The 24781-nt window shown below is 45.0% G+C and overlaps 1 protein-coding gene across 9 annotated transcripts in view; it reads right to left on the bottom strand.

The window, feature by feature from the left end:
* col7a1l (collagen type VII alpha 1-like) overlaps positions 1-24781 on the bottom strand; it is a 127753-nt gene that overhangs the window by 73773 nt on the left and 29199 nt on the right. For all 9 annotated transcript variants that reach the window (XM_042318654.1, XM_042318655.1, XM_042318647.1 and 6 more), the window contains exons 10-23: positions 20205-20360; positions 19364-19480; positions 18042-18188; positions 17703-17822; positions 14768-14926; positions 14406-14519; positions 14084-14233; positions 11725-11862; positions 10560-10706; positions 10093-10212; positions 8175-8321; positions 7323-7613; positions 6632-6771; positions 298-421 (exon numbers count right to left, since the gene is read on the bottom strand). In XM_042318654.1, the coding sequence (XP_042174588.1) occupies positions 298-421; positions 6632-6771; positions 7323-7613; positions 8175-8321; positions 10093-10212; positions 10560-10706; positions 11725-11862; positions 14084-14233; positions 14406-14519; positions 14768-14926; positions 17703-17822; positions 18042-18188; positions 19364-19480; positions 20205-20360 (2070 nt within the window). The remainder of the gene's footprint in view (positions 1-297; positions 422-6631; positions 6772-7322; positions 7614-8174; positions 8322-10092; positions 10213-10559; positions 10707-11724; positions 11863-14083; positions 14234-14405; positions 14520-14767; positions 14927-17702; positions 17823-18041; positions 18189-19363; positions 19481-20204; positions 20361-24781) is intronic.

Raw genomic sequence — 24781 nt, 5'->3', positions numbered from 1 at the left:
GCTCATTTCCTGCAATTTCACACATTTTGCTATATGTTATCTGGGGGGTACCTGACCTCCAGGGATACATGCTCTGTGTGTCTATTAGGTAATCCAGCCCTGGGCGAAACAGTTCACTATTTAACAGTTAATTAGTTATGCAAATACAAAGCTGTCTCCAAAAGGCAAGGCAAGTTTACTTTTGGACATTTGTGAGGTCTCCACTTTCAAAGCTTATAGACATCTAACATTTTTCTACGCAGACAGAATGTCTGTATGTGTGTACGTGTGTGTGTATGTGTCCATGTGTGTGTGTACCTGTTTTGGTGTTGCCTCCTCCATAGTGTACTCCTCTCAGAGCCTTTAGGACAGAGTTCCTGTTCTTGTAATCATTCAGTTTGAACTCTATCCTTGGTTCATCACTGTAGTGCACAACTGCTATCTGAGGGGAGAGATGGGACAGTCAGAGGCAATTACCTACAGTACCAGTCAAAAGTTTGGACACACCTACCCATTCAAGGTTTCTTTTTATTTAATTTTTTTTACTATTTTCTACTTTGTAGAATAATAGTGAAGACATCAAAACTATGAAATAACACATATGGAATCATGTAGTAACCAAAAAAGTGTTAAACAAATTGTATTTTTTAATTTTACCTTTATTTAACTAGGCAAGTCAGTTAAGAACAAATTCTTATTTTCAATGACGGCCTAGGAACAGTGGGTTAACTGCCTGTTCAGGGGCAGAATGACAGATTTGTACCTTGTCAGCTCAGGGTTTGAACTTGCAACCTTCCAGTCACTAGTCCAACGCTCTAACCACTAGGCTACCCTGCCGCCCCATATATTTTATATTTGAGATTTTTCAAAGCAGCCACCCTTTGCCTTAATGACAGCTTTGCACACTCTTGGCAATTTCTCAACCAGCTTCACGAGGAATGCTTTTACAACAGTCTTGAAGAAGTTCCCACATATGCTGAGCGCTTGTTGGCTGCTTTTCCTTCACTCTGAAGTCCAACTCATCCCAAACCATCTCAACTGGGTTGAGGTTGGGTGATTGTGGAGGCCAAGTCATCTGATGCAGCACTCCATCACTCTCCTTCTTGGTCAAATAGCCCCTACACAGCCTGGAGGTGTGTTTTGGGTCATTTTCCTGTCAAAAAACAAATGATAGTCTGACTAAGCGCAAACCAGATGGGATGGTGTATGGCTGCAGAATGCTGTGCTATGCTGGTTAAGTGTGACTTGAATTCTAAATAAACCACTGACAGGGTCAACAGCATAGCACCATCACACCTCCACCTCCATGCTTCACGGTGGGAATCACACATCCGTTCACCTACTCTGCATCTCACAAAGACATGGCGGTTGGAAACCAAAATCTCAAATTTGGACTCATCAGACCAAAGGACAGATTTCCACCAGTCTAATGTCCAATGCTTGTGTTTCTAGGCCCAAGCAAGTCTCTTCTTATTATTGGTGTCCTTTAGTACAGGTTTCTTTGCAGCAATTCGACCATGAAGGCCTGATTCACACAGTCTCCTGTGAACAGTTGATGTTGAGATGTGTCTGTTACTTAAACTCAGTGAAGCATTTATTTGGGCTGCAATCTGAGATCCAGTTAACTCTGATGAATTTATCCTCTGCAGCAGAGGGAACTCTTGGTATTCCTTTCCTGTGGCGGTCCTCATGAGAGCCAGTTTCATCATAGCGCTTGATGGTTTTTGCGACTGCACTTGAAGAAACTTTCAAAGTTCTTGAAATTTTCCGTATTGACTGACCTTCATGTCTTAAAGTAATGATGGACTGTCATTTCTCTTTGCTTATTTGAGCTGTTCTTGCCATAATATGGACTTGGCCTTTTTTGCCAAATATGGCTGTTTTCTGTATACTACCCCTACCTTGTCACAACACAACTGATTGGCTCAAACACTCTAAGAAGGAAAGAAATTCCACAAATGTACTTTTAACAAGGCACACTTGTTAATTGAAATGCATTACAGGTGACTACCTCATGAAGCTGGTTGAGAGAATGCCAAGACTGTGCAAAGCTGTCATCAAGGCAAAACGTTACTACTTTGAAGAATCTCAAATATGAAATATATTTTGTTTAACACTTGGTTGGTTACTACATGATTCCATATGTGTTATTTCATAGTTTTGATGTCTTCACTATTATTACATCATGTAGAAAATAGTAAAAATAAAGAAAAACCCTTGAAGGAGTAAGTGTGTCAAAACTTTTGACTGGTCCTGTACATTCAATAACAAGGTAATCTTATCATAACATGTATCATTCCCCTTCATATTGCCTATATAGAAAATACAGTTTTAATGAAATACAGCAAGAGGCAATAACAGAATGCTGTTTCCACAGATACATTAGGGTACATACTTTGGGCGAACTGAAAAAGGAAGATGATTGCAAATGTCCTGTGCTTTTAGGTTTCAGATTTTAACATATTGAATCTAAACGTTGTCACAAAGTTTGCAACAACAATTCAGACCTTAGACCCTAAAAGAACAAGCCAAGGTGAGGGTGAACAGGACCTTAACCCCTAAAAGAACAAGCCAAGGTGAGGGTGACCAGGACCTTAACCCCTAAAAGAACAAGCCACGGTGAAGGTGACCAGGACCTTAACCCCTAAAAGAACAAGCCAAGGTGAGGGTGACCAGGACCTTAACCCCTAAAAGAACAAGCCACGGTGAAGGTGACCAGGACCTTAACCCCTAAAAGAACAAGCCAAGGTGAGGGTGACCAGGACCTTAACCCCTAAAAGAACAAGCCAAGGTGAGGGTGACCAGGACCTTAACCCCTAAAAAAGAACAAGCCAAGGTGAGGGTGACCAGGACCTGAACAAGCCAAGGTAAGGGTGACCAGGACCTTAACCCTAAAAGAACAAGCCAAGGTGAAGGTGACCAGGACCTTAACCCCAAAAGAACAAGCCAAGGTGAGGGTGACCAGGACCTTAACCCCTAAAAGAACAAGCCAAGGTGAGGGTGACCAGGACCTTAACCCCTAAAAGAACAAGCCAAGGTGAGGGTGACCAGACCTTAACCCCTAAAAGTGGTGAGGGTGACCAGGACCTTAACCCCTAAAAGAACAAGCCAAGGTAAGGGTGACCAGGACCTTAACCACTAAAAGAACAAGCCAAGATGAGGGTGACCAGGACCTTAACCCCTAAAAGAACAAGCCAAGGTAAGGGTGACCAGGACCTTAACCACTAAAAGAACAAGCCAAGATGAGGGTGACCAGGACCAACTAGTTAGGAAGAAACCAGACTCTCTATGATGGAGCTCAGAAGTATACACAGTCCATACACTTCAGGTACAGTCAACCAGGTACACTCCAGGTACAGTCAACCAGGTACACTTCAGGTACAGTCAACCAGGTACACTGAAGTGTACAGGTACAGTCAACCAGGTACACTTTAGGTACAGTCAACCAGGTACACTTCAGGTACAGTCAACCAGGTACACTTCAGGTACAGTCAACCAGGTACAGTCAACCAGGGACACTTCAGGTACAGTCAACCAGGTACACTTCAGGTACAGTCAACCAGGTACAGTCAACCAGGGACACTGCAGGTACAGTCAACCAGGTACACTTCAGGTACAGTCAACCAGGTACACTTCAGGTACAGTCAACCAGGTACACTTCAGGTACAGTCAACCAGGTACACTTCAGGTACAGTCAACCAGGTACACTTCAGGTACAGTCAACCAGGTACACTTCAGGTACAGTCAACCAGGTACACTTCAGGTACAGTCAACCAGGTACACTTCAGGTACAGTCAACCAGGTACACTTCAGGTACAGTCAACCAGGTACAGTCAACCAGGTACAGTCAACCAGGTACACTTCAGGTACAGTCAACCAGGCACACTTCAGGTACAGTCAACCAGGTACAGTCAACCAGGTACACTCAGGTAGTCAACCAGGTACAGTTCAGGTACAGTCAACCAGGTACAGTTCAGGTACAGTCGACCAGGTACAGTTCAGGTACAGTTCAGGTACAGTCAACCAGGTACAGTTCAGGTACAGTCGACCAGGTACAGTCAACCAGGGACACTTCAGGTATAGTCAACCAGGTACACTTCAGGTACAGTCGACCAGGCACACTTCAGGTACAGTCAACCAGGTACAGTCAACCAGGTACACTCAGGTACAGTCAACCAGGTACACTTCCGGTACAGTCAACCAGGTACACTTCAGGTACAGTCAACCAGGTACACTTCAGGTACAGTCAACCAGGTACACTTCAGGTACAGTCAACCAGGTACACTTCCGGTACAGTCAACCAGGTACACTTCAGGTACAGTCAACCAGGTACACTTCCGGTACAGTCAACCAGGTACACTTCAGGTACAGTCAACCAGGTACACTTCAGGTACAGTCAACCAGGTACACTTCAGGTACAGTCAACCAGGTACAGTCAACCAGGTACAGTCAACCAGGTACACTTCAGGTACAGTCAACCAGGCACACTTCAGGTACAGTCAACCAGGTACAGTCAACCAGGTACACTCAGGTATAGTCAACCAGGTACAGTTCAGGTACAGTCAACCAGGTACAGTTCAGGTACAGTCGACCAGGTACAGTTCAGGTACAGTTCAGGTACAGTCAACCAGGTACAGTTCAGGTACAGTCGACCAGGTACAGTCAACCAGGGACACTTCAGGTACAGTTTCAGGTACAGTCAACCAGGTACAGTTACAGGTACAACCAGGTACAGTTCAGGTACAGTCAACCAGGTACACTTTAGGTACAGTCGACCAGGTACAGTCAACCAGGGACACTTCAGGTACAGTCAACCAGGTACACTTCAGGTACAGTCAACCAGGTACACTTCAGGTACAGTCAACCAGGTACACTTTAGGTACAGTCGACCAGGTAGTCAGTCAGGTACAGTACCAGGGACACTTCAGGTACAGTCAACCAGGTACACTTCAGGTACAGTCAACCAGGTACACTTCAGGTACAGTCAACCAGGGACACTGCAGGTACAGTCAACCAGGTACACTTCAGGTACAGTCAACCAGGGACACTGCAGGTACAGTCAACCAGGTACACTTCAGGTACAGTCAACCAGGTACATTTCAGGTTCAGTCAACCAGGTACACTTCCGGATCAGTCAATCAGGTACACTTTAGGTACAGTCAACCAGGTACCGTCAACCATGTACACTTCAGGTACAGTCAACCAGGTACACTTCAGGTACAGTCAACCAGGTACACTTCAGGTACAGTCAATCAGGTACACTTCAGGTACAGTCAACCAGGTACACTTCCGGATCAGTCAATCAGGTACACTTTAGGTACAGTCAACCAGGTACCGTCAACCAGGTACACTTCAGGTACAGTCAACCAGGTACACTTCAGGTACAGCCAACCAGGTACACTTCAGGTACAGTCAACCAGGTACAGTCAACCAGGTACACTTCAGGTACAGTCAACCAGGTACAGTTCAGGGACAGTCAACCAGGTACACTTCAGGTACAGTCAACCAGGTACACTTCAGGTACAGTCAACCAGGTACACTTCAGGTACAGTCAACCAGAGACACTTCAGGTACAGTCAACCAGGTACAGTCAACCAGGGACACTTCAGGTACAGTCAACCAGGTACACTTCAGGTACAGTCAACCAGGTACACTTCAGGTACAGTCAACCAGGGACACTGCAGGTACAGTCAACCAGGTACACTTCAGGTACAGTCAACCAGGGACACTGCAGGTACAGTCAACCAGGTACACTTCAGGTACAGTCAACCAGGTACATTTCAGGTTCAGTCAACCAGGTACAGTCAACCAGGGACACTTCAGGTACAGTCAACCAGGTACACTTCCAGATCAGTCAATCAGGTACACTTTAGGTACAGTCAACCAGGTACCGTCAACCAGGTACACTTCAGGTACAGTCAACCAGGTACACTTCAGGTACAGTCAACCAGGTACACTTCAGGTACAGTCAATCAGGTACACTTCAGGTACAGTCAACCAGGTACACTTCCGGATCAGTCAATCAGGTACACTTTAGGTACAGTCAACCAGGTACCGTCAACCAGGTACACTTCAGGTACAGTCAACCAGGTACACTTCAGGTACAGCCAACCAGATACACTTCAGGTACAGTCAACCAGGTACAGTCAACCAGGTACACTTCAGGTACAGTCAACCAGGTACACTTCAGGTACAGTCAACCAGGTACAGTCAACCAGGTACACTTCAGGTACAGTCAACCAGGTACAGTTCAGGGACAGTCAACCAGGTACACTTCAGGTACAGTCAACCAGGTACACTTCAGGTACAGTCAACCAGGTACACTTCAGGTACAGTCAACCAGAGACACTTCAGGTACAGTCAACCAGGTACAGTTCAGGGACAGTCAACCAGGTACACTTCAGGTACAGTCAACCAGGTACACTTCAGGTACAGTCAACCAGGTACACTTCAGGTACAGTCAACCAGGGACACTTCAGGTACAGTCAACCAGGTACACTTCAGGTACAGTCAACCAGGTACACTTCACCCTTACATTGCTATGGTTTTTAAGTCTATTGTGTGTGATGTGTTAACATACTGTACATCGTGCCTGTTAATCCTAAAATGAATAGTAAAGCTTTTGACATATTGAAGGTGTGTGACCTCTGACCTGTGTGCCCTGAGGACCAATCACAGGAAAATAGGTGACAACCCGGAACAGGAAGTCCTTGAGCTTGGCAAAGTTATTGGATCCGATGCTCCATGACTCATCCACCAGGAACACTATGTCTGCCTTCACCCTGCCACACACTGCAACACACACACAAGCACATGGAGGCACGCATGCACACACAGGAACGAGCGTGCAGGTGCGCACACACACACACAGGTCATGGTGATAGTGATATTGGTTGTTAGCAGACATTATTATCATCAGACAGAACATTGCTAAAGGAACATCTTCAGTCTTAGGAAGCAGTCTCTAATTGAGGTAAGTGCTGTTATTCTTCAGTCTTAAGAAGCAGTCTGTAATGGAGGTAAGTGCTGTTATTCTTCAGTCTTAAGAAGATGTCTCTAATGGAGGTAAGTGCTGTTATTCTTCAGTCTTAAGAGGCTGTCTCTAATGGAGGTAAGTGCTGTTATTCTTCAGTCTTAAGAGGCTGTCTCTAATGGAGGTAAGTGCTGTTATTCTTCAGTCTTAAGAGGCAGTCTCTAATGGAGGTAAGTGCTGTTATTCTTCAGTCTTAAGAAGCCGTCTCTAGTGGAGGTAAGTGCTGTTATTCTGAGGGGCTGTCAGTTTGCTCTGATTGTAATGCCTAACAGCTATTCATCTATATAGGTACTATAAATACGTCTGTTACCTGGCCCTGGTCCAACAGTTGTCTCTGTATCCAAAACCAATACGTTTCTGGTACTGGTGGTAAGATGGCCGACGCTGGTGGTGGCTGCAGCTGTTTTGACAACGGTGGTGCTTGGGGGTTTCTTGGCGGTGCCGGCGGTGGTTTTGGAGGGGGCTTTGGTGGCGGTGGAGCGGGTGTGGGCTTTGGTGGCTTTGGCTGCGTTGGGGTGGGAGGCGGTGAGGGTGTGAGGGAGGAGAGGGGAAGGCGTGGCTGGTAAAGACTGGACAGGCACCAGAGGACGGTCCTTGGCCACTGAAAGGAAATTTCAGATTCATATGCAGTAGTGTTGTGCTTGGACACATTTCACATGATATACTGTATACATTATGATTTATGACATTTTTATAGTCACATACATGGATAAATGCAGTGTATTGTGTTGGTCTACAGGGTCAGACATATTTAGTACGGCGCCCCTGGAGCTGGTTAAGTGCCTTGCTCAAGGGCACAGACGGATTTTTCCTCTTGTCAGCTCAATTATTAGAACCGGCAACCTTTCGGTTACTGGCCCAACACTCTAACCGCTAGCCTGTCCTACACCTACTGTACACCATAGTAATTACTTAGTAATAACTTATGTCATGACCTAGTAAGTACATGAACCAGCATTGGGTTTCCTGTATGATAGACGGCTTCCTGTGAAGTGTATAAACATGTAATGGACAGCTCTGAAAACGTTGACTTTCTTCCAGCTTAGGATAACAGCACTCAACAAATGTTTTTGTTGTTGTCGTTTTTGAACTTTTGAGTGAAGCACGTTGTTTATTGTGCCAGTGAACTGGAGCCATAACGTGAAGAGGTGTTAAGCTTTACCTATCCTGTGGTTGATAGAGGTGATGGGTCCCTCCACCTCTCCATACAGAGGTCTGATGGTGAAGATGTAGGTCCTGCCATACAGCAGATCACTCAGCTTAAACATGGTGGCAGAAGGGCCAAGCTTCTCCTTTTTGGTGTCCAACTCTGAAGAGAAAAAGGTGTACCCATATGTGGTAAAAACAAAATTAAAAATCTACTTAACCTTTATCCAGGTAAGTCATTGTGAACCAATTGTCCTCTGGTTGGTCAAAGAGGTTGTAAAAAGTGACAAACACAAAATAATTGTCATCACTGTAGAAACACATAACACAGCCCAATTCCAAAGGTAACTCAGGTTTCCCCATCACAATAACAGTTTGGAACAATTGACAATTTACAGGACAAAATCACCATTTACATCTTGAATTCACCCCTATTTCACCCCTAATTCACCCCTATGTATTGTGCCTACATAATGATTTCTATGAACTATGGCCTCCAAACACTTCACACTTAAAAACTGGGGAAGAAACCTAGAATAGTTGATCAAATCTCCAGGAAGTAGTCTTCTCGTGTGACAGACCGAACAATTTGGTTCTGGGTGCCGAGATGACCAAAAAGTGACCGGAACATGAAAGACAAACCCCGACATTACATTTATACTTTAGGTAGTTTATTGAAGGAAATGACTTGGATAAGAGAGAGGGGCGCTGTCTAAATATACCCCCCACCCCCACTGCCATGCTCACACAAAGTCATTAACACTTACTGATGTCACTAACATAGGCCCCATTCCAATTGTATGACTGACAGCTGACAGCCATGTGGTGGAGCCCTTGGGTTCACCTACCCAGTCATGTCTAGTCAGTGACTACTTCAACAATGGGAGATGGGAGGGCCTCAGAAACTGAAGGCATTTTTAAGAAAGCTCTTAAGAAACACCTTTTTTGCCATGCTTTTACTTAGTATAAAAGCACCCTATTTATTTTACATATTTTTATTTATTCATATGCGTTAGTCTCTTATGTCCACAGTTTTTAAAAATAATTGTTTTACTATTTTTATTTGCCACATTTTGAAACCAGTGTTTTTCTCTTTCTCTCCTTTTATAACTGTGTTTGTTTAAGCATTTTGAAACCAGTGTTTTTCTCTTTCTCTCCTTTTATAACTGTGTTTGTTTAAGCATTTTGAAACCAGTGTTTTTCTCTTTCTCTCCTTTTATAACTGTGTTTGTTTAAACATTTTGAAACCAGTGTTTTTCTCTTTCCCTCCTTTTATAACTGTGTTTGTTTAAACATTTTGAAACCAGTGTTTTTCTCTTTCCCTCCTTTTATAACTGTGTTTGTTTAAGCATTTTGAAACCAGTGTTTTTCTCTTTCTCTCCTTTTATAACTGTGTTTGTTTAAGCATTTTGAAACCAGTGTTTTTCTCTTTCTCTCCTTTTATAACTGTGTTTGTTTAAACATTTTGAAACCAGTGTTTTTCTCTTTCCCTCCTTTTATAACTGTGTTTGTTTAAGCATTTTGAAACCAGTGTTTTTCTCTTTCCCTCCTTTTATAACTGTGTTTGTTTAAACATTTTGAAACCAGTGTTTTTCTCTTTCCCTCCTTTTATAACTGTGTTTGTTTAAGCATTTTGAAACCAGTGTTTTTCTCTTTCCCTCCTTTTATAACTGTGTTTGTTTAAGCATTATGAATTGCATCCTCTGTAAGTAATGTGCTGTACTATTAGATTGATTGAGAAAGAAATCATTACTAAGCATTTTGAATGAGGCCATAGCCTGCCGTGATCATCTGTGCTGGTGTCACAGCCTGATGTGATTGGCTGTGCTGGTGTCACAGCCTGATGTGATTGGCTGTGCTGGTGTCACAACCTGATGTGATTGGCTGTGCTGGTGTCACAGCCTGATGTGATTGGCTGTGCTTTGACCTCTAACCTGAGATGTGCCTCCAGGAGAGCAGGTACCCAGAAGCCCCGGCAACTCTGATCCAGTTGAGGGAAGTACTGCTGTCTGTGGTGTTCAGCGCTGCGAAGCCGTTCACTTTAGGCAGGTCCACTGGAACACAATCAACACATAATTTAAGTGTTTCAGAAATACTGTGCAGACTCACTGATCTACAAATCACTTTGCATCCCAAATAACTACTCATTATCTGATCAAGATTATCGGTTCTGCGCCTGGCCTTGCTCAAACTGATCCCCTCAACCACACGGAATAACTTTAAGATACCTTACTGGTACTTTTTGGGCTAGGTGGTGGTGCTAGGTGGTGGTGCTAGGTGGTGGTGCTAGGTGGGGGTGCTAGGTGAGTAGAGACATGTGACAGGTCTACATTTGAGTCATTTAGCAGTCACTCTTATCCAGAGGAATATCTGAGAGGTGTCGCCATAGTTCAGTACTCACAGGTGCGTGCAGTGACCAGGAACGGGCTCCCTTCTCGGCCCACCACCATAGATGCCACCTGGATCTTATAGGCCGAGCTCTCCTGTAACTTAGGGATCGTAAAGGAGGTCGTGGAGGAAGAGACTAGCTGGGACTTCTCATCGCCACCTAGAGGCAGAGAGGTTAACATGCATGGGATATATATATATAGGTCAGGACAGCAGGATAGCCTACAGCTATTTCATAACGATCTTTCCTTTATGCCTCACAGCCTCTCTCCTCACCTTGAAGAACTTAGGTCTGTAGGAAGGGACCATGTCCTCTAATACAAGAGGGAATGTGAGGGGATGCAAGGAAGCATGAAAGACGAATTGAGATAGAGCCTAAATTTTTATTTCACCTTTATTTAACCAAGTAGGCTAGTTGAGAACAAGTTCTGACTTACAACTGCGACCTGGCCAAGATAAAGCAAAGCAGTGATAAAGCAAAGCACAAACAACAACACAGAGTTACTCATGGAATAAACAAACATACAGTCAATAACACAATATAAAAAGTCTATATACAGTGTGTGCAAATGAGGTCGGATAAGGGAGGTAAAGGCAATAAATAGGCCATGGTGGCGAAGTAATTACAATATAGCAATTAAACATTGGAGTGATAGATGTGCAGAAGATGAATGTGCAAGTAGAGATACTGGGGTGCAAAGGAGCAAAAACAAATAAATAAATCACAGTATAGGGGGTGAGGTAGTTGGATGGGCTATTTACAGATTGGCTATGTATAGGTGCAGTAATCTGTGAGCTGCTCTGACAGCTGGTGCTTAAAGTTAGTGAGGGAGATATGAGTCTCCAGCTTCAGTGATGTTTGCAGTTTGTTCCAGTCATTGGCAGCAGAGAACTGGAAAGAAAGGTGGCCAAAGGAGGAATTGGCTTTGGTGAGATATACCTGCTGGAGCGCGTGCTACGGGTGGGTGCTGCTAAGGTGACCAGTGAGGTGAGATAAGGCGGGGCTTTACCTTGCTAAGACTTATAGATGACCTGGTGCCAGTGGGTTTGGGAACGAATATGAGGGCCAGCCAACGAGAGCATACAGGTCGCAGTGATGGGTAGTATATGGGGCTTTGGTGGTGTGTGTTTGTGTGTCAATGTGTGTGTGTCCATACATGCATGTGTGTGTTCCTCACCATGGAAGGGGCTCCAGGAGATCTTGTAGCCAGTGACCCCAGGTGTTCTCCTCCAGGTCAGTATGAAGGAGTTGACTCCGACATCCACCACCTTCACCTCCTTGACCGCCTGGATCAGCTCTGACTCTGTCACCGACGCTGACGGAACCACATCAACAATAGATGTAGGTTCATTTAAGATAAACAATACATGTGTGGTGAGCTTTCTGACACAAAATGGCTGCTGCTACATGGATGCTACACATCGGTGGTGAATGAGGGGAGTGCCTTTCAATGTTGACTGCTTTGAGCATACTTTGAATACATATACAATCAATGATCTTTATAATTGTTGTGACAATGTTCCTCATTCAACAACACAACAGCCTGGATGGACTTCTTCAATGTAAATGAAGTAGTTTCTGTTCAGAGTTTCTAACAGTAGAAACAAACTCAGATAGAATTATTAGATGATAACAACCATGTCAGGCAGCAGTGACACACACACACACACACACACACACACACACACACACACACACACACACACACACACACACACACACACACACACACACACACACACACACACACACACACACACACACACACACACACACACAGTAGCAGTGGTTAAAACACAAGCCTCAAGTGTCAACAAAGGGAACCTCGGTTAAAATAGGAAGCTCAAAGTATACGACCCGTCAATCAAACAAGGGCACCACCAGTCTACAAGGGTACAAGGGGCGTAACATTCCACATCTCCCTACTTAATTACAATATCAGGACTTCATCCACAGGGCTGTGGGTTTATGTAAATGGCCAGTGACTCAGTGTTACACTCCATATTTTCCGTTTAATGTATTTACGAAAGTTCAATCAGTAAGGCTGGTCTGAATGGATCATCACTTTTCAATGACGTCTTTACTCGATTGAAATAACAGTGGTCTGTCTCGTTCAAATCACACATCTTAGAATGACAATAGTGGTGGAAATACAGCGGAGGACTGTGAGGGCTTCCCATGCACAAGTGTGATTACATTACCCACAGCAACATCAACCACTGTTTCCATGTGTTTCCATGCACAAGTGTGATTACATTACCCACAGCAACATCAACCACTGTTTCCATGTGTTTCCATGCACAAGTGTGATTACATTACCCACAGCAACATCAACCACTGTTTCCATGTGTTTCCATGCACAAGTGTGATTACATTACCCACAGCAACGTCAACCACTGTTTCCATGTGTTTCCATGCACTGTTTCCATGTGTTTCCATGCACAAGTGTGATTACATTACCCACAGCAACGTCAACCACTGTTTCCATGTGTTTCCATGCACAAGTGTGATTACATTACCCACAGCAACGTCAACCACTGTTTCCATGTGTTTCCATGCACAAGTGTGATTACATTACCCACAGCAACGTCAACCACTGTTTCCCATGTGTGATTACATTACCCACAGCACCACTGTTTCCATGTGTTTCCATGCACAAGTTGATTACATTACCCACAGCAACGTCAACCACTGTTTCCATGTGTTTCCATGCACAAGTGTGATTACATTACCCACAGCAACGTCAACCACTGTTTCCATGTGTTTCCATGCACAAGTGTGATTACATTACCCACAGCAACGTCAACCACTGTTTCCATGTGTTTCCATGCACAAGTGTGATTACATTACCCACAGCAACGTCAACCACTGTTTCCATGTGTTTCCATGCACAAGTGTGATTACATTACCCACAGCAACGTCAACCACTGTTTCCATGTGTTTCCATGCACAAGTGTGATTACATTACCCACAGCAACGTCAACCACTGTTTACATGTGTTTCCATGCACAAGTGTGATTACATTACCCACAGCAACGTCAACCACTGTTTCCATGTGTTTCCATGCACAAGTGTGATTACATTACCCACAGCAACGTCAACTACTGTTTCCATGTGTTTCCATGCACAAGTGTGATAACATTACCCACAGCAACGTCAACCACTGCTTACATGTGTTTCCATGCACAAGTGTGATTACATTACCCACAGCAACATCAACCACTGCTTACATGTGTTTCCATGCACAAGTGTGATTACATTACCCACAGCAACATCAACCACTGTTTCCATGTGTTTCCATGCATATGCGTTTGGATTCCCAGTATCTTAAATGAGTTGTTTGTATACAGCACCTACCAAGCACACTGCTGTGACTGCAGACTCCACTGACGTCATAGGGACAAATCCTAGCAACCACTTGAGTCGATGACATTAATGTATGAATAAGTGAAAAGGTCTAATACCCACCATCACCACTGTGGGAAAAAAAAATCATGCACAAGTTTGGATTTACCCCATACTCTCTCTCCAGGTACCTGTGAGCTGTGAGAGGGAGATTTCTGGCCCCTCTGTGTTGCCGTAGACAGCGTGGATGCTGACTATGTAGACTGTCTCTGGGTTGAGGCCCTCAGTGCGGTGGAACAGAACGCTGCGGTCCAAATACTGGGACTGGGGAGTGTTGCCATCTGTGTAACACAGCCAATTAAAAAGACTCAGGCACACACAAACATTTACACACACACACACACACACGTGTATACACACACACACACGTGTACACACTCACAGCCTACATTCATCTTTGAAATTGAGATAAGGTTATATTTAGGATTTGGATCAAGAAGCCCACTACGGTACCGATGTTCCAGGTGAGTTTGTACTCGGTGGACCCCACGACGGGACTCCACTCCACGTCGATGGAGGAACTGGTGTAGGAAGTCACGTGGAAGTTAGACACATATCCCAAAGGGGCTAGTGGAGAGAGAAGAGGGGATACAAGGCAACATGACGAAGACGCAGGGAGTCAGGAAGCAGGTGCAGTCGGTGAGTTTAATCAGAATGAACATAGAGAGAATACAAAAACAGGAGTGGCGTCTGAACATGAAAACACAAAACAATACTGCATGATGGGTGATACGACCGAGTGCCAGATAAAGGGGAAGTCGTCAGGGTAGTGATGAAAATACACTTCACTAGGAAAGAGGACACGTTGGACTCACAGGTGCGGAAGGTAGCTGAGACGCCGGGACCCACCAGCGATCCAAACAGGACGTAAAGAGACAGGACATACTCTGTGTCATGGACCACGTTCTTCAGAAGGTGCTCTGTGGTGGAGCCGTTCAGAGCCAGTTGCCTAGGACGGTCCCGACCCACAAACTCTGGAAGAATAACACACACATAACAATGGAGTAGAGGGAGGATTAGGGCCTAAGCCCTGATCTAAGGTCAGTTTAGTGTTTTACCCATAATGACAATCACCTGCTATTGGAGGCCAACTCCTTTGGACCAATGGAGTGTTCACTTGAGTTTATTTTACCTTTATTTAACTAGGCAAGTCAGCTAAGAACAAATTCTTATTTTCAATGACGGCCTAGGAACAGTGGGTTAACTGCCTGTTCAGGGGCAGAACGACAGATTTGTACCTTGTCAGCTCGGGAATTTGAACTTGCAACCTTCCGGTTACTAGTCCAACGCTCTAACCACTAGGCTACCCTGCCGCAGTTGTGTCTGATGATTTGCAAAATTGCTCACTATGTAGCTTAAATTAAATTAGTTAATTAGCAATTAGGTCTCTCTTCGTACTCAACTTAATGAATCCCTTAATGAATACTCAACTTAACGACGTTCCATTCAATTTGTCCCTTTCATATTGCTTTCCAGCTCATTACAGGCAAATCAAATCATCGAAAGCAAGTAATTCTACAGACATTGGGATTGTTTGATGATACCTTTCGTTTCCAAGCGTAGCTCTGTTGATATTAAAAGCATCCCGAGTTTTAAAAAAAAGTCAACCAGTCGTGAGGGCAATGAGAAGAGGATACGTGAACAAAAACCAACCTAAACCCCAAAATAACTCCCATCATCATCTCCACATGAAAGGACAAGGCACCCTACTCTCCCTCCTCCATCTTTTCATCTGGCTTGATCAATCCCTTTTCTCACACACACACCTTTATTCACACATTCCCCCCTTTCCTGTCATCCCCATGTGAACATCATCAGAAGCCCGTCCCCTCATTAAAACAACCCCCGTATCCCTCCATCTCTCCTTTTATTTTCCTGTTTTCTGAGGGGGTGGCCATGATGCCAGCTTGTCACATGGAAATGACGCTGGTACTACCGAGTGACATGGTGGGGAGCCCAGTCCTGGCATTTCAAAGGATCCGTGTCGTGTCCCCACAGGGACGCTCAGAAGGGTGACATCAAATACACCCCCCACCTTCTTTTTATCCATAAGCCCGCTGCAGAATCTTCCTCCAATCATGTTCTAGTGATGCTGGTTTTGATAGACACGGTGAGACAGAGGGATGGTAGGTAGGTACACAGAGTTGGGGAGACTCTGAACATCGTCAGAGATACATCACGCATGAGAGAGAAAAGGAGAGAGAGAGAAGAGGGGAGAGAAAGGAGAGAGAGAGAAAGAGGAGAGAGAAAGGAGAGAGAGAGGGGGGGGGGGAGAGAGAAAGAGGGGAGAGAAAGAATTACAAGAGGAAGAGATGCCCAAATGGAGGACAGGAGGAGAGTACGATACAAAGAGAGGGAGAGATGCCCAAATGGAGGACAGGAGGAGAGTACGATAGAAAGAGAGGGAGAGAGAGGGGGGGGGGAGAGAGAAAGAGGGGAGAGAAAGAATTACAAGAGGGAGAGATGCCCAAATGGAGCACAGGAGGAGAGTACGATACAAAGAGAGGGAGAGATGCCCAAATGGAGGACAGGAGGAGAGTACGATACAAAGAGAGGGAGAGATGCCCAAATGGAGGACAGGAGGAGAGTACGATAGAAAGAGAGGGAAAGATGCCCAAATGGAGGACAGGAGGAGAGTACGATAGAAAGAGAGGGAGAGATGCCCAAATGGAGGACAGGAGGAGAGTACGATAGAAAGAGAGGGAGAGATGCCCAAATGGAGGACAGGAGGAGAGTACGATAGAAAGAGAGGGAGAGATGCCCAAATGGAGGACAGGAGGAGAGTACGATAGAAAGAGAGGGAGAGATGCCCAAATGGAGGACAGGAGGAGAGTACGATAGAAAGAGAGGGAGAGATGCCCAAATGGAGGACAGGAGGAGAGTACGATAGAAAGAGAGGGAGAGATGCCCAAATGGAGGACAGGAGGAGAGTACGATAGAAAGAGAGGGAGAGATGCCCAAATGGAGGACAGGAGGAGAGTACGATAGAAAGAGAGGGAGAGATGCCCAAATGGAGGACAGGAGGAGAGTACGATAGAAAGAGAGGGAGAGATGCCCAAATGGAGGACAGGAGGAGAGTACAGAGAGGGAGATGCCCAAATGGAGGACAGGAGGAGAGTACGATGCCCAAATGGAGGACAAGAGAGAGGAGAGATGCCCAAATGGAGGACAGGAGGAGAGTACGATAGAAAGAGAGGGAGAGATGCCCAAATGGAGGACAGGAGGAGAGTACGATAGAAAGAGAGGGAGAGATGCCCAAATGGAGGACAGGAGGAGAGTACGATAGAAAGAGAGGGAGAGATGCCCAAATGGAGGACAGGAGGAGAGTACGATAGAAAGAGAGGGAGAGATGCCCAAATGGAGGACAGGAGGAGAGTACGATAGAAAGAGAGGGAGAGAGAGAGGGGGAGGGTGGAGAGAGAAAGAGAGAGATAGAGGAAGAGATGCCCAAATGGAGGACAGGAGGAGAGTACGATAGAAAGAGAGGGAGAGAGAGAGGGGGGGGGGTGGAGAGAGAAAGAGAGAGATAGAGGCCCTGTCAAGAAAGAACCTCTAGCCCCTAGCTCCATACACACTTCTGGAGATCTGAGAGGATTGGACAGGGATAAGCAATATGTTAAAACATTCCACCTAGCCTATCAAATCAAATCCCCTCAGATCTTCACAAGTGTCTAGGGGGTAGGGGGGTTGTTTTTGGGCAGGGCTTTGGTTTCTATTGTGCGAGTGCATTGTGTAGAGATGAGAGGTCACCTGGAGTGGGCCCCCAGGCTAGTCTGTAGCCGGTGGCCCCAGGGACAGAGTTCCAGGAGACCATGGCACTGTTGGTGCTCACTGCCGATGCCTTCAGAGTCTGGACTGCACTGCTCTCCACTGGCACAGGGAGACGGGAGAGAGAGGGGAGAGAATTTAACTATCATTATGGATAGAATGTTAGTCATTGTACAGCTGCATGATGAAGGGAGATGGCCTCGGCCGGCACACTGCTCTGGCACAGGGCTCTGGTAGAAAGAACTGTATTATGGGTTTCATTTAGGACGCAACCATAATGTTCAAAAGTTGTACATAGCCCCAGTTTCCATGGTAACTCACGTGTCTTGGCTGGGGTGGAGATGACAGGGCCCTCGATGTCCACAAAGATGGGGTTGATGGTGATGGTGTACTCAGTGCCTGGGTGGAGGCCCTGGATCATGTAGAAGTTAAAGGTCTCCCCCAGGTTCACGTTCTCTCTATGGCCATCTGGAGGTAAAGGAGGGGAGGGGGGTTGGTTATCTGTGATCGTGCCTTCGTAAAGTATTCAGACCACTAGAATTTTTCTAAATGTTGTTACGTTACAGCCTTATTCTAAAATGCATTAAATGACAAAAATTCCTCAGCAATCTACACACAATACCCCATAACGACAGTGAAAAAAGTGTAGTTGAAATTTTTGCAAATTTATTAAAAGTATAAAACAGAAATACCTTATTTACATAAGTATTCAGACCCTTTGCAATGAGACTCGAAGTTGAGCTCAGGTGCATCCTGTTTCCATTGATCGTCCTTGAGATGTTTCTACAACTTGATTGGAGTACACCCGGGGTAAATTCAATTGATTGGACATGATTTGGAAAGGCACACAACTGTCTATAAAAGGTCCCTCAGTTGACAGTGCATATCAGAGCAAACACCAAGCCATGAGGTCGAATGAATTGTCTGTAGAGCTCCAAGACAGGATTGTGTCGAGGCACAGATCTGGGGAAGGGTAACAACATTTTTCTGCTGCATTGAAGGTCCCCAAGACCACAGTGCCCGCCATCATTCTTAAATGGAAGAAGTTTGGAACCACCAAGACTCTTCCTAAAACTGGCCGCCATGCCAAACTGAGAAATTGGGAGAGAATGGCCTTGGCCAGGGAGGTGACCAAGAACCCGATGGTCAACTCTGACAGAGCTCTAGAGATGACAGAACCTTCCAGAAGGACAATCATATCTGCAGCACTCCACCAATCAGGCCTTTATGGTAGAGTGGCCAGATGGTAGCCACTCCTCAGTAAAAGGCACATGAAACCCCGTTTGTAGTTTGCCAAAAGGCACCTAAAGACTCTCAGACCATGAGAAATAAGATTCTCTGGTCTGATGAAACCAAGATTGAACTCTTTGGCCTGAATGCAAAGCATCATGTCTGGATGAAACCTGGCACCATTCCTACGGTGAAGCATGGTGGTGGCAACATCATGCTGTGGGGATGTTTTTCAAAGGCAGGGAATGGGAGAATAGTCAGGATCGAGGCAAAGATGAACAGAGCAAAGTGCAGAGAGATCCTTGATGAAAACCTGCTCCAGAGTGCTCAGAATCTCAGACTGGTGCAAAGGTTCACCTTCCAACAAGACAACAACCCTAAGCACACAGACACTGCTAATAGGGTCCCAGTACCTGAGGAGGACCAGGTGAGGCGATACCCCGTGGCCCCCTTCACTGAGCCCCAGCGGGCCTGGACGGTGTCTGTGGTGGCGTTTTGGACCAGGAGCTGCTGCACTGGAACCAGTTTCACTGCAGAATAGATATAGACACACACACACACACACACACACACACACACACACACACACACACACACACACACACACACACACACACACACACACACACACACACACACACACACACACACACACACACACACACACAGTCTCAGTTAGGGGAGGAACACTAATGAATACCTTTCCTTTAATATTTACATACATTTTACCAATGCAATTTGAAGGAGAACAGACAAACTGCATCACACACAGATGGTGAAATACATGACCACAGCCTGGAAATCTGATCAACATGTTGGGAGAAGCTACACTGCCACTTAGTGGACAATCATAGAAAAACAACTTATTACAGTCAGAAAGGTGTGAAATAGGGCGTTAAGCTTCTATTGAAATGTATATTTCATAACCAATTGACTTAGATTGTATTGTCAAGATCACTTTCAAAGGCAATGGAAGCATCCTGATTCTCCGCCATTTTCTTAGAAGTGTTCCACAACTTGTAAACTCCCACTCATTGATTTCAAAGCATAGGATTGGTTTTAGGTAGGTAGACTAGCAGTGTCGGGCCAGTAACCTAAAGGTCACTGGTTTCGCATCCCAGAAATCAGTCTGTGTCCTTGAGCAAGGCACTTAACCCTAATAGCTCCTGTAAGTCTCTCTGGATAAGAGCGTCTGCTAAATGACTCAATGTAAAATTCTAGCTGTTGGTCGACACATTCAGCAGGGCCACTTACGTGTTTTGCCGACGATCGAGACAGGTTGGCTGGGGCCCTGGGGGTAGATAGCAAAGATACTGACGGTGTACTTCTTATCCTCCTCCAAGCTGTCAATCACATGGGAGGAGGTGTCGCCGCGCAGCACCTGCTCATAGGTCAGTCCTGGCCGGGCGGCTGCATGGGGTCAGGACACAATTCATCTTTCATGGACAGACTACTTAAACATAAAACAAATTACGCTGGATTTTATTTCTGTGTTTACAGAGTTTAAGACAAAATAGGTCTCCCTGTTACATTCTGTACCAGGAGAGATAACTACATTCAATAAAGACAATTATAAAGCCATGATGGGAGGGATTATGATGTCAAGTAAAGGGAAGTTGTTTTGACACCGCAAGAGACGGGGTATCAGAGGCAAAAGTATGAAGGGGTCTCAGAGGCCTAGTAGAGGAAAAGTGAAGGGGTCATCAGAGGCCTGATATCTAGTAGAGGAAAAGTGAAGGGGTCATCAGAGGCATGATATCTAGTAGAGGAAAAGTGAAGGGGTCATCAGAGGCCTGATATTTGAGGAAAAGTGAAGGGGTCATCAGAGGCCTGATATCTAGTAGAGGAAAAGTGAAGGGGTCATCAGAGGCCTGATATCTAGTAGAGGAAAAGTGAAGGGGTAATCAGAGGCATGATATCTAGTAGAGGAAAAGTGAAGGGGAGGCCTGATATCTAGTCAGAGGCCTGATATCTAGTAGAGGAAAAGTGAAGGGGAGGCCTGATATCTAGTAGAGGAAAAGTGAAGGGGTAATCAGAGGCCTGATATCTAGTAGAGGAAAAGTGAAGGGGTCAATCAGAGGCCTGATATCTAGTAGAGGAAAATCAGAGGCCTGAAGTAGGGAAAAGTCATCAGAGGCCTGATATCTAGTAGAGGAAAAGTGAAGGGGTAATCAGAGGCCTGATATCTAGTAGAGGAAAAGTGAAGGGGTAATCAGAGGCCTGATATCTAGTAGAGGAAAAGTGAAGGGGAGGCCTGATATCTAGAGGCCTGATATCTAGTAGAGGAAAAGTGAAGGGGTAATCAGAGGCCTGATATCTAGTAGAGGAAAAGTGAAGGGGAAGTCAGAGGCATGAGAGGAAAAGTAAGGGGTCAGAGGCCTGATATCTAGTAGAGGAAAAGTGAAGGGGTCATCAGAGGCCTGATATCTAGTAGAGGAAAAGTGAAGGGGTGAAGGGGTCAATCAGAGGCATGATATCTAGTAGAGGAAAAGTGAAGGGGTCAATCAGAGGCATGATATCTAGTAGAGGAAAAGTGAAGGGGTAATCAGAGGCCTGATATCTAGTAGAGGAAAAGTGAAGGGGTAATCAGAGGCCTGATATCTAGTAGAGGAAAAGTGAAGGGGTCATCAGAGGCCTGATATCTAGTAGGTGAAGGGGTCCAGAGGCATGATATCTAGTAGAGGAAAAGTGAAGGGGTCAATCAGAGGCATGATATCTAGTAGAGGAAAAGTGAAGGGGTCATCAGAGGCATGATATCTAGTAGAGGAAAAGTGAAGGGGTCATCAGAGGCCTGATATCTAGTAGAGGAAAAGTGAAGGGGTCATCAGAGGCCTGATATCTAGTAGAGGAAAAGTGAAGGGGAGGCCTGATATCTAGTAGAGGAAAAGTGAAGGGGTCAGAGGCCTGATATCTAGTAGAGGAAAAGTGAAGGGGTCATCAGAGGCCTGATATCTAGTAGAGGAAAAGTGAAGGGGTCATCAGAGGCCTGATATCTAGTAGAGGAAAAGTGAAGGGGTCATCAGAGGCATGATATCTAGTAGAGGAAAAGTGAAGGGGTCATCAGAGGCCTGATATCTAGTAGAGGAAAAGTGAAGGGGTCATCAGAGGCCTGATATCTAGTAGAGGAAAAGTGAAGGGGTAATCAGAGGCCTGATATCTAGTAGAGGAAAAGTGAAGGGGTAATCAGAGGCATGATATCTAGTAGAGGAAAAGTGAAGGGGTCATCAGAGGCATGATATCTAGTAGAGGAAAAGTGAAGGGGTCATCAGAGGCATGATATCTAGTAGAGGAAAAGTGAAGGGGTCAATCAGAGGCCTGATATCTAGTAGAGGAAAAGTGAAGGGGTCATCAGAGGCATGATATCTAGTAGAGGAAAAGTGAAGGGGTCATCAGAGGCATGATATCTAGTAGAGGAAAAGTGAAGGGGTCATCAGAGGCATGATATCTAGTAGAGGAAAAGTGAAGAGGCATGATATCTATCATCAGAGGCATGATATCTAGTAGAGGAAAAGTAAGGGGTCATCAGAGGCCTGATATCTAGTAGGAAAAGTGAAGGGGTCATCAGAGGCATGATATCTAGTAGAGGAAAAGTGAAAAGGCATGATATCTAGTAGAGGAAAAGTGAAGGGGTAATCAGAGGCAGATATCTAGTAGAGGAAAAGTGAAGGGGTCATCAGAGGCATGATATCTAGTAGAGGAAAAGTGAAGGGGTCTCAGAGGCCTGAGTAGAGAAAAGTGAAGGGGTCAGAGGCCTGATATCTAGTAGAGGAAAAGTGAAGGGGTCATCAGAGGCCTGATATCTAGTAGAGGAAAAGTGAAGGGGTCATCAGAGGCATGATATCTAGTAGAGGAAAAGTGAAGGGGTCATCAGAGGCATGATATCTAGTAGAGGAAAAGTGAAGGGGTCACAATGAGAAACAGTGCCATCGGAAAGTATTCAGGCCCCTTGACTTTTTCCACATTTTGTTACGTTACAGATTTATTCTAAAATGTATTACATTGATTTTTTCCCTCATCAATCTACACACAATGTTTGCTAATTTATTAAAAATACAAAATATCACATTTACATAAGTATTGAGACCCTTTACTCAGTACTTTGTTGAAGCACCTTTGGCAGTGATTACAGCATTGAGTCTTCTTGGATATGACAGTATAAGCTTGGCACACCTGTATTTGGGGAGTTTCTCCCATTCTTCTCTGCAGATCCTCTCAAGCTCATTCAGGTTGGATGAGGAGCGTTGCTGCACAGCTATTTTCAGGTCTCTCTAGAGATGTTCAATTGGGTTCAAGTCCGGGCTCTGGACATTCAGAGACTTGTCCCGAAGCCGCTCCTGCGTTGTCTTGGCTGTGTGCTTATGGTTGTTGTCCTGTTGGAAGGTGAACGTTCGCCCCAGTCTGAGGTCCTGAGTGCTCTGGAGCAGGTTTTCATCAAAGATCTCTCGGTACTTTGCTCCGTTCATCTTTTCCTGATACCTGACTAGTCTCCCAGTCCCCGCCTCTGAAAAACACCCCCAGAGCATGATGCTGCCACCACCATGCTTCTCCGTAGTGATGGTGCCATGTTTCCACCAGACGTGACACTTTGCATTCAGGCCCAAGAGTTCAATATTGGTTTCATCAGACCAGAGAATCTTGTTTCTCATGGTCTGAGAGTCTTTAGGTGCCTTTTGAAAAACTCCTTGCGGGCTGTCATGTGCCTTTTACTGAGGAGTGGCTTCCGTCTGGCCACTCTACCATAAAGGCCTGTTTGGTGGAGTGCTGCAGAGATGGTTGTCCTTCTGTAAGGTTCTCCCATCTCCACAGAGGAACTCTGGAGCTCTGTCAGAGTTGACCACTGGGTTCTTGGTCACCTCCCTGACCAGGCCCTTCTCCCCCAATTGCTCAGTTTGGCAGGGCAGCCTGCTCTAAGAATGGTCTTGGTGGTTCCAAACTTCTTCCATTTAAGAATGATGGAGGCCACTGTATTCTTGGGGACCTTCAATGCTGCAGACATTTTTTGGTACCCTTTCCCAGATCTGTGCCTCGACACAATCCTGTCTCGGAGCTCTACGGATAATGCCTTCGACCTCATGGCTTAGTATTTGCTCTGACATGCACTGTTGACTGTGGGACCTTATTTAGACAGGTGTGTGCCTTTCCAAACCATGTCCAATCAATTGAATTTACCAAAGGTGGACTCCAATCATGTTGTGGAAACATCTCAAGGACGATGAATGGAAACAGGATGCACCCGAGCTCAATTTCGAGTCTCATAGAAAAGGGTCTGAAAAATGATGAGGATAAGGTATTTCTGTTTTTTTTTTAAATACATTTTCAAAAATGTCTAAAAACCTGTTTTCGCTTTGTCATTATGGGGTATTGTATATTGTATATTGTATATTGTATATTGTATATTGTATATTGTATATTGTATATTGTATATTGTATATTGCTGAGGATTTTTTAAACATTTAATGTATGTATTTTAGAATAAGGCTGTAATGTAACAAAATGTGGAAAAAGTCAAGGGGTCTGAGTGCTTTCCAAAGGCACTGTGTCTATACCCTTTTCAACTTCTGTACCTGGTGTCAAAGTTGTTGTAAAACCTCAAGAGACCTGTATGATATGAAGCCTCAATTAAACCAAAAGAACTATAGTGGGACCAGACCTGGGTTCAAATACTCAAATCATTTAAAATACCTTAGCTGTGCTTGATTAAGTTTGTCTACTGCAATGGACCAATAGAACAGTCGCAAAAGTACAAACGTCTGCCACCTGGCACTCTTGATGGGCTAAAACAAACACTACAAGTACTTGAAAGATATATTACTTGAACCCAAGTCTGGATC

This window comes from Oncorhynchus tshawytscha, unplaced genomic scaffold (assembly GCF_018296145.1).
Source record: "Oncorhynchus tshawytscha isolate Ot180627B unplaced genomic scaffold, Otsh_v2.0 Un_scaffold_3920_pilon_pilon, whole genome shotgun sequence".
Classification (NCBI taxonomy): Eukaryota; Metazoa; Chordata; class Actinopteri; order Salmoniformes; family Salmonidae; genus Oncorhynchus; species Oncorhynchus tshawytscha.
This window is presented reverse-complemented; position numbering and strand designations above follow the sequence as displayed.